Source organism: Charadrius vociferus, unplaced genomic scaffold (assembly GCF_000708025.1).
Source record: "Charadrius vociferus isolate BGI_N301 unplaced genomic scaffold, ASM70802v2 scaffold774, whole genome shotgun sequence".
Classification (NCBI taxonomy): domain Eukaryota; kingdom Metazoa; phylum Chordata; class Aves; order Charadriiformes; family Charadriidae; genus Charadrius; species Charadrius vociferus.
The window spans coordinates 17,239-28,050 of NW_009647858.1; the positions used below are offsets into that span (position 1 = coordinate 17,239).

Consider the following 10,812-nt stretch of genomic DNA (forward strand, 5'->3'; position numbering starts at 1 on the left):
CCCACAAAACAACACAAAACCAAAACCACACCCCCAAACCTTAAGAAAAAAGATGAAAAAAACCCCATGCAACAGGGACATCTAAAAACAACCATAAAATTTGACAGTGTATAGATTATATTCTAATTAGCAAAATATGTGGTGTATTAGGGTGGCTTGCATAAAACCCACAAATGGAAGCCTAATGCTAAAAATGTTTCAGTAGACCTAAACCTCAAATATTTCAAAACAAATCTTGTATTCATTAGATGTAAAGCCCAAAATTTATTGTACTAAGTTATTCATGTATTTTGTGTGTAATCAATACACTCATTCTTGTGCCACAAATATCAACTTGGGCTCATGGAGCCAGGCTCAGCTTTGAGATTTACATGCAGGACTCTTAAGAGTCAATAGAAAACACATAACAGATCTGCAGGATGAAAACACTGTGTTGCAAATCTGCTCACTTTGTTCAAAACACAATGAAAATTTACTGACTCAGGTACTTAGTGCTTAAAGACTGGATTGAGAAGCTGTGAACTGAAAGACAATAGCCTGCCTTTGGTTGCCCATGATGAAATACAGAACATAATGCAATATAGTAGCAAGGGGCAAAGAATTAAGATACCATATATATACAGTATTACCATTTAACAGCATAATGAGGCACAAGCCTTAAGGCTAAAATATGAAATTAGGCCCAAAAAATGGACAGAAAGGGATTTAAACCACTGAGTTTTTGATATCAAGAATACCCACAATAGAAGCCAGACCTCTGATTAACAGTACCTGTCCCGCATCCTTCCACTGACAGCATAAGGTTGGATGTCTATGTATTCCTTCTTTCCATCAATAGTGTTGACTGTATTCACATTCTTCACGTACTGTATTTCTGTGAAACAGTGCTTTGAAGCTCACAGAGCTCTGCTTTAACATGACAATTTTGTTGCTGTGCTGATCCTTGTTGCAATTCTGATGCTTTTAAAAGTTGCTACACTTAAAAAACAACAAATACCCTAACCTTGATTTACAACTATCTTGCAAGATTAAAACTGTGAAAGGATTCTGCTGTTGTGGGCTGCCATTTACGTCCACAATCTAATGCAGATGACTGAACCACTGAGACTGCCTATAGCTTCCATTAGATAGTACACCACTGGCATGCAGAACTCTAGTGTTCATAGAATGAAATTCATGTTAACAGCATACCTCAAAGCAAGTACACCACAAAAGGCAACAACAGGTTTAAACTGTAGATCTGTCTGGACACTCCTTATGTGGAAAAGTCAGAAAAAGAATACCTTGAGAAGATGCCTTCTTGAACCAAAACGGTTAAAAACAATAGCAAAACCCAAAACAAAACAAAACCAAGCAAAGGAATACAGTAGACTGAGCAGAATGCAACAAATGCTTTGCCTTCTCTAAAGGAGGTCTTCAGTGTAAAAGGACCCCCCATCCCCATAAGATTGTATTTACCATGTAAAACATTAACTACTATTAGGTTTCTAAGTCCACACATAAACATCTGGGTTGTAAGTTCTGATATTAAATGAGAGACTACTGATTGCCAATGTGTAGTCTAAAGTCTTCTCAAGTAGCATATATACTGTTAAACTTGTGGCACCAAGCACTTGGGTTCTGCTAAGAAATGTGTATAACAAACCAGAGTACAACATTTAGGATTAAAGGCAGCTTTGTTGTGTGTATTTTACTGGTTCCAATAACTTGTAAACACAGGCCCTTAACCTGCATTTTCTAATTAACTGGTTATACAGATTAAATATATTTTTATAGTTTAAAGCCTTTTCACTGAAAGGTGTGTAAGTCAAACACTTGATATCCTACTGCCCTGTGACTAGTAAAAATGCACAAGTATTTCCATGTACTGCAAGTTCTTAAAAAGCTTAATTTGAAATAAAGTGTAGAAACACAGTAGACTGATGTTACTTGGGTTAGGCACTCCTTACTGCTGCACAAACTGTTTAAACCTTTCAGAAAAGTCACCTGTGTCCCAACCCTGAAAACAAGGACTGCCAGTAGCCAAGAAATTAAATTTAATGTTACAAAAGAAGGCATATCGAAAATAGCAAACTACACTTGCATGTGGCAGTTGAACAGGTGAGTGCAAGGTTGAAGAAAGTTAAAATCTATGAAAAAATCTAGATTACAATACTAGATTGATTTCACACATTTTGAATTTGCAGCTGTTTGCTTTTAACTCCCTCCCACCCAAATATATTGACTTATTTCAAGAAAAGGAGTTCTCTTATGCAAAATGTGTCATGTTCACATAAATTTGTATTATTCAGAACAAAACAGTTTTGCTGGCAGAGATTGTGGGTTCGCAGGGACATTTAAGCTTTCATTAAACTGGAAAGCAGTCAAGTCTTTGTGTCTACAAATTTTACATTTAATAGTTCCACAAATTTGGCAAAAGTTCATGATGACGTCTAGGATGTCTTCACCAAATCGTAGACATAAATATGGAAATCGTCATCAAACTTGATGAAATAGACAGATGGTTTGGCTTCAACTTGATGAATGACCATGCCAGTCCTTTTTGAGCCATCTTCTTTGGCATATTCCACTTGTTTGCCTACCAGGCTGTCCACAACTTCACCTGGTTCCCGTTCTGCAGGAGGTGAATCATCTGTAATATGAAAATACAATGTACTTTGGTGGACATTTATGGATTTTTTCCAATATACAAAACTGCAAAGCCTTCTTTAAAAGTTAAGAAACAGTCACAAGTTTAATATGCAGAGTATGTTTAAAACAAGTTGAGTTGCTGAGATAAGCACCTAACTATTGCCATGCTTCTAGAAAGTACAGTCACAGAATTTTTTTTTTTAGGTAATACCATCTTCAATTTTATGAAGTAAAAAATAGCACTTCAATTGGTTAGAAAAGTAAATCTTTTGACGTGAAGGTTTACACACCAATTACAGAATGTTTGTAGATAATTGAATTTAAGCCCCCAGCAGAACAAGGCACTGAGTCACTTCAGAAGAAAGGCAGGAGTGCTAGAACTCCCTCTCCTTACACACTTTAACCAAAATTTCAATGCAAACATACCATTGCAACAAAACCACATCTTCCAAGCTAAGTGTAACATTCTTAATCAATAATGCTGTTAAAAGGGGATTTTGATTTCACACTAGAATGGATACTGTTGAGAAGTCTAACTATATTATTTGCTTTTCTAGCAAAATCTACCCAGAAGTATCCTTAAGGATACAATTCACATTGTCTGTAAAAGATCCAGATTTAGGGAAGGTAGCTCATAGTTTGGATTGTCTCAGAAATAGAGGTAAGTAGTAGATAGTCTCAGGAGAAAAGAACACATTAAAAACTTAATTCTTAAATATAGAAAGCATAAGTCTTTTAGCTTATTTTTCTAAGATGGAAGAAAGCAAAGCAGAATTTTAAAAGGAATTGCAAAGTATTTGAAGGTGCCAACTCTGAAAGAGCTTCCTTTATTTGTTTCTTTAGGAATAAGAAGGTCACTTTTTCCATTAACATTTGTGGCTCACTCTCTTCAAGCCACAGATATGTTGCTTTTTGTTAGACTGGAAAAAAAATCTAAAACCATAGGATTACTACAGAGGTTATGCAAATAAGTCCCACTTGTTTACTCAGCTATCAGATTATTTGTTATCAGTGCTAGATCTGAAGGAAGACAGTCCCAGAAACTCAATGAATGAATTTTAAATAATATTTATGTAGTGCATTGCATAGCCAAACACTAGTTATCTAATTAATAATTATTACCTAAATAACAACTTACTTTACTTTACTTTAAAGCCAAAATTGCCTCTCTGTCAGAGAAGTGCTTTTAAGGTGCAGGAGAAACGAGAGTACAATATTCTTGACAAACTTTTTTCTTCTTTTTTTTGTACTAGCTTATCCAAATCTCTTGAACAATACCGATTCTGTGAAAATCCTTCTATATTTATAGAAAATCCCAATAGCTTTCACTTCAAGAAAAGAAGAAAAAATATCTCTCCTATTAAGTTTTTTCTGTTTATGTGTTTAAACATTTGAGAAAAAATGAGTTTTCAAAAGATTAGCGCTTCTTTTCTCCAAGAAACTATTCAAAAGCTTTCCAAACTGAAGATGCGTACCCAAATTAAATTAATGTGACTATTTTAGTTAGCCCCAAAACATTCTTATAAGAACTGCATCAGAAATACAACTCCTTGAGATAGCTCTTGATTTGTGACACTTCTATAAGAAAATAACAATGGAAGGCTTCTAGTTTGTCAGTTTCTGTTAAAAAAACTAAGCGTAATCTCTTCCACAATAGTATGTATATTTTATCAGAATTAGGAATTATTACAGAAAATAATTTTTCAGTATTTACTGCATATTTCACCACCGATTCAAGTAAAATATTTCAGAAGTTGTTTAATACAGATGTATTTTCTGTTGTGCTGTAACCTTTGTTAGTTTTTATACTTAAAAAGATCCTTTCTTGTCAACTCTCTTTTCCATACATAAACCATAAGCCAAACAATAATACAAAGAGAGATGCTGCTTTCCAGAAGAAAAAAGTAACTGGCTTACTTACTGGAATCAGGCATAATGCGAAGGTCACCTTCTTTATAGTCATCTAAGAGTTGGTACATGTACAAGACGGGATCTTTCTCGTAGGTAATATAAAACCATGTATTCATAATAGGAGCTCGAGCCAAGACCATTCCCCTCCATTCATCTTTTGAGCCATCCTCTGTCTCAAACATATGTTCCACAGCTTTGCCAATCATTGTGTCTGCCAGGTGGGCATCACTAATTCGAGATGAAGCTGAAATGGTAGCAGTTCATAAGTATGTCCATTCAAAAGTACAGAAATAAGTCTTTGTAAAAAATAATCTTTATCCATATTCATTAATAAATTTGTTTGAAAGTTAGTCAATTCACATACAAAACAAATACTGTCCATTCCAGAGAGTTGAAGACCAAAGAGCTGCAGAACTTGAAGAATTATTTTAACATGTTAACACTCATCAATATTTTCCATCATTGTACACCCACCCCTCACCCCCCATTTAATCAAGCTATCATGCAAGGTAAAGGGAGACCAATACAGGCCACAGCAAAGAATAGTGTCTATATTTTAAATATTTGTATTGTGGGGGGAGGGGAGGAAGAGAGGTTAAAACACAGAACAGCTGCATGAAGTTATTAATGAATGTGTTCGGTTTGGTTCCCCCTAACCCCATTCTAGAGACTGCTACTGATCTCTTTGCAGTCAGGATAAATAAGAACTTATTCTAGTCAGAAATAAGTAATTACTAGGGTAAACTTTGATCTTTACAGTTTGGAAAAACCTGCAGTTTAACCATTCTGTGCTAATTATGAAAAACAATAAAGCCTTGTTACTAGTCAAGTTATTTCACTTAGAAAATGCTTTTTTCCCCTCAGTTTGTATTAATATCTAGGGAAAGCACATGAAAAAAACCCCAACCAAACACATAATTACTGCCAAACACACACAAGACAACATAGCCAGGACGTTTCTCAGCTGGCTCAGAGTTTAATAGAAATATCAATGTTCCATGTACATAAGTTTGTTAGGGATACCAATGCATACCATTTAAATACAAGAGATGGTGCTATGCTCTCTGGTATCATCAAATCTTTGTGAAATCAAGAAAAATTAAACAGAGCATTTAGATTATCTGCCATGTGCTGAAAAGTAATTTAATAAAATTTAAATGTTCTGTCAACGTATGCGCATATAGGAAAAAGACCTCTTACCGACTCTGTCTGGAAGGACTTCAAGTGCTGAAACTCTTTCATCTTTGTGCAGTTCTAGTCCATACACACAATCAAATCCATCATATTTTATAAGATAGAGAGAGGGATTTACAGGAACTTGATCAAGAACTGTGCCCTTCCATTGTGTTACAGGTCCACTCCCTTCTTTCCATCCATGCTGTATTCTGCAGCCTACAATATTTCTTCGTGGCTGAGAAATAGGTTTGCTTGGTCCAACATTGTTTCTATGCTTTCTGTACACAGACACAAACATAACATTAAACGAGTACATACTCAAAATTCTACTCTGGACAAGAGCTGTATGCTTTAAGAAGGCAATATATTATTATATATCAATAAAGATACATTAAATCCTAACACGTACAGCTTAGTGCACCTTATTCAAATTAGGGTATAAAGCATATTGCATTGTACTGGAAAAAGAAAAAACCCACACTGAAAAGTAGTGGGATACTTTCAACATTTTGTATAAGGTTGCTTTCATAAAAGTAGTTTCTAAAACTAGTTTGCTTAAGCCAAAAGAACTATTTTAGCCATTGCTACACTGAACATCAAAAGTAAAACTTGCTTGTTAAAGCCCTAAACCAGGTCTCAGAGAGCAATGTTACCTAACAGTATTATACTTTTGCTACTTTGTTGCTCTCTGCAGAACAGTAAACATAATGCCCTTACCCCAGGAGGAAGAAGTCAGTGGAAAAATTAGTGGTGGCTGACTAAAATTCTTCAAAGCATTTGTTTTCCCTAACTTGTGTTGTCACCTTAAGGAAATTTCACTTCCCTTTGCACTTAGAGGTATCTTTGACTTCAAGTGTCTCTAAAGACACATGGTAGAGAAAATATTCTTCTAACATTTTTTTTTAGTACAACACAAGAAAAATTATATGCAAAGATCACAGCAATAGAAGAGATACTCTTTAAAGCAGATAATAAGTTAAATATACTTTTTACCCTTCCTCATTTTTTAAATCCAACTTGCATAGAAAGATTCCTTCTGGTGAATATCAGTTGCTCTAATAAACAGTCATGTAAGCTATTTGACAGTTTCAATCCACTAAAACAGTGTTACACAAGTTTTATTCTACTCAGTTAAAAACCACACCAGTAACTGACAGTTGTGAATACAAGTGAAGAAACATATGAACATTACGACAGTATATTGGTGATAAATGTATATTATCTTTGTTTTAGTGTGTTACAATATGCATATTCATTCCTAAAATGATATTTAAAGGGTTGCCTGATTAAAATCCTCACGAATCTCAGCTAATTCCAAAATGAATTTCTGGAGTAGTTACCAGTTATAGTACACTTACAGTATATTTAAATGGCAATAAAATATACACATCACTAGCATGCTTAAAAGCAACATCTAAAAAAAGAAAAATCAGTTGCAGAAAAAACCATCCATCCTTAGATTAGTGACAGTGACCAAAGAGAAATGTCTCCAGGAACAATGAAAGCTGACAGAGATCCAAAAGGCACAAATAGCAATCATATCAGTAAAGTCTCATAATTAGTCTTAAAGAATAATAAAACCAGTATATAAAATTAGTAATGCTGAAGATGCAATCATAACTCTATTAAAAACAAGAGGTACAATTCCTTCAGTAGCTTGTCCCACCTCCAGACTTTCATTCTCCATGAAAATCTTAGCAGAGTTCCACAGTATCTTTTGACAAATTTAACTTTTGTGATGATTTAACCTTATCAAGGAGGTCAGTCTGCATTCATAATCTGTGTTGTCAAAGTTAGGAGTATTACAGAAATGCTAAACTCTTCTAGTTAAGAGGCACTCCCCTGCAAAGTTGGTTCTAATTTTCCACAGAAACTCGAACACATGTTCAAATACTAGTTTTTGCTCAAGTGTTACTTTTTTAAAAAAAATTATACGTCTCAGTAATATTTTATTATGAAGAAATGAGATGAGAGATTTGGTTCTTGCGCACAGTGAAAATAAGTTTGTTTTGCATGCAATTAATTTATTTAGTTTTAATGAATCTTAATTCCATTTTAAGGCATCCTCACAGAATAAAACCAACTGCTAATGAAGCTAAAAAGTTAAAGTTGAAAAAGGTAAAGTAATACTGCTCATGTTTAAACCACACAGCCAATTTTACTTCCTGCCTATAAAGCATAATCATAACGTTTAAATTTGCACAATTAAGTGAAAAGCTTCAGTCATTTTAAAAAACATGATGGAAAAAGACGACATTATTAAGTTCAAATTGTTAACTACCTTTTAAAACGCCTTGGAGAGAACAAAAAACATTATACATGCAGTTACAAATCAAGCAGCAGCTAGGTATACTTGAAGTTCAAGTTTTTCTTTGTCTGAATGATATACTACTGGACAGCCACTCATTCTCATTTGTAGTGGTTCATATAGCAAGAAATGATTTTCAAATGAATACACTGCCAAGGAAAAACTATTTTTGCTTGTATCTGAACATGTAATAAGAAAGCAAACATACGTGTCTAACTGACTAGAAATAATAGAAATGTAGAATAGTCAGCCTTTAAGGATCATCTAGTTCCAACCTTTCTACTGTGGGCAGGGACACCTTTCATTAGATCAGGTTGCTCAAAGCTCCATCCAACCTGACCTTCAACACTTCCCAATGATGGGGCATCCACAACTTCTCTGGGCAACCTGTTCAAGTGTCTCACCACCCTCATCATAGACAATTTTGTCCTTATATCCAATCTAAACCTACCCTCTTTCAATTTAAAACCATTGGCCCTCTTCCTATCACTACAGGCCCTCTGTCTTTCTTATGAGCCCCCTTTATATATTGAAAAGCCACAATAAGGACTCCCTGGAGCCTTCTCTTCTCAGGGCTAAATAACCCCAATGCTCTCAGCTTTTCTTCATAGGAGAGGTGTTCAAGCCCTCTGATGATTTTCATGTCCCTCCTCTGGACCCACTCTAACAGGTCCATGTCTGTCTTGTACTGGGGGCACCAGAGCTGGATGCAGTACTCCAGGTGGGGTCTCACCAGAGCAGAGTAGAAGGGAAGAATCACTTCCCTCAACCTGCTGGCCACGCTTCTTTTGATGCAGCCCAGGATATGAATGGCTTTCTGGGCTGCAAGCATACATTGCCGACTCGTCCAATTTTTCATTCACCAGTATGCCCAAGTCCTTCTCCACAGGGCTGCTCTCAATCCATTCATCCCACAGTCTGTATTGATATTGGGGATTGCCCTGTCCCACGTGCAGGACCTTGCACTCGGCCTTGTTGAACCTCACGAGGCTCACACGGGCCCACTCTTCAAGACTGTCAAGGTCCCTCTGGATGGCATCAACTGCACCACTCAGCTTGGTGTCTTCTGCAAACTTGCTGAGGGTGCACTCAATCCCACTATGTCATTAATGAAGATATTAAAGAGTATTGGTCCCAGTACAGACCCTTGAGGGACACCACTCATTACTGGTTTTCACTTGGACGTCAAGCCGTTGACTTTGAATGAAGCCATTAGCCCATTCCTTATCCCTCTAACAGTCCATCTGTCAAACCCATCTCTTTCCCATTTACAGGTAAGAATGTTGTGGGGGACCATATCAAAGGCCTTACAGAAGTCCAGGTAGATGAAATCATTTGCTCTTCCTGTGTCCACTGATGCAGTCACTCCGCTGTAGAAGGCCGCTAGATTAGTCAGGCATCATTTGCCCTTGATGAAGTTATGCTGGCTGTCTCTAATCACCTCCCTGTCTTCCATATGCTTCGACACGTCTTCCAGGAGGATCTATCTGTTCCATGATCTGACCAGGCACGGAGGTGAGGCTGACTGGTTGGTAGTTCCCAGGGTCCTCCTTATTACCCTTTTTCAAAATGGGTGTGAAAATATAAAAAATAATAGCTACCAGTATACCTCCATATAAGATAATAGTAACTTTCTCAAACTTTTTTATATCAATACTATGCTGTTTCTGTGAAAACAGAAAGCAGAAAACACATATGCACATAACCTTTTGAGATGCTATAATCAGAAAACTCAAAGTGTTGCCCTTCTGTTTTATTAAAATTCCACAATGTTTTGTTCTTAAAGACTAGGATAACTTTTCAATCCCCATGACATTCAATATTTCAATTGCCCTACATATATAAAACACAGAGAGCCAGGAAAACCAGATAACACCAAGTCCTAAATATAGTTCTTGATGCATCAGTTATGTCCTCATTGTAAATGGCTCTTCAATTGCAGTGAGTTTCAGATCCTCTTATTTCATAGAAATCATAGAATCAGTTGGGTTGGAAAAGAACTTTAAGATCATTGGGTCCAACCGCAAGCCTAGCACTGCCAAGTCCACCACTAAACCATGTCCCTAAACACCACATCTACACTCTTTTAAAATACCTACAGGGATGGTGACTCAACCACTTCCCTGGGCAGCCAGTTCCAATGCTTGATAACTCTTTCAGTAAAGGATTTTTTTCTAATATCAAATCTAAACCTCCCCTGGCACAACTTGAGGTCATTTCCTCTTGTCTTATTGCCTGTTACTTGGGAGAAGAGACTGCCCCCCACCTTGCTACAACCTCCTTTCAGGTAGTTGTAGAGAGCAATAAGGTCTCCCCTCAGCCTCCTTTTCTCAATGCTAAACAGGCCCTGTTCCCTCAGCTGCTCCTCATAAGACTTGTTCGCTGGACTCTTAAACAGCTTAGTCTCACATCGGTCCCTGGGAAGGTAATGGAGCGACTCATTCTGGATGTCCTCTCCAAACACACTGAGGAACGGGGAGTTATTGGAAGTGGTCAACAGGGATTTACCAAGGGTAAATCATGTTTGACCAATTTGATGGCCTTCTGTGATGATGTAACTTGTTGGCTGGATGAGGGGAGAGCAGTAGATGTCATCTACCTTGACTTTAGCAAGGCTTTTGACACTGTCTCCCATAACATCCTCATTAGGAAGCCGAGGAAGTGTGGGCTAGATGAGGTGACAGTGAGGTGGATTGAGAGCTGGCTGTGTGACAGGACTCAGAGGGTTGTGATCAGTGGCACAGAGTCTAGTTGGAGGCCTGTAACCAGTGGTGTCCCCCAGGGGT

At 36.9% G+C, this 10,812-nt stretch overlaps 1 protein-coding gene across 1 annotated transcript in view; it reads right to left on the reverse strand.

Moving 5' to 3' along the window:
* Positions 1 to 2,189: 2,189 nt before the first annotated feature.
* The window catches only part of LOC104284681 (spindlin-Z), a 53,355-nt gene continuing 44,732 nt past the window's right edge, over positions 2,190 to 10,812 (reverse strand). Inside the window, exons 3-5 of the mRNA XM_009883040.1 lie at positions 5,743 to 5,996; positions 4,553 to 4,786; positions 2,190 to 2,632 (exon numbers count right to left, since the gene is read on the reverse strand). Coding sequence (XP_009881342.1) covers positions 2,433 to 2,632; positions 4,553 to 4,786; positions 5,743 to 5,996 — 688 coding nt within the window. The 3' untranslated portion in view covers positions 2,190 to 2,432. The remainder of the gene's footprint in view (positions 2,633 to 4,552; positions 4,787 to 5,742; positions 5,997 to 10,812) is intronic.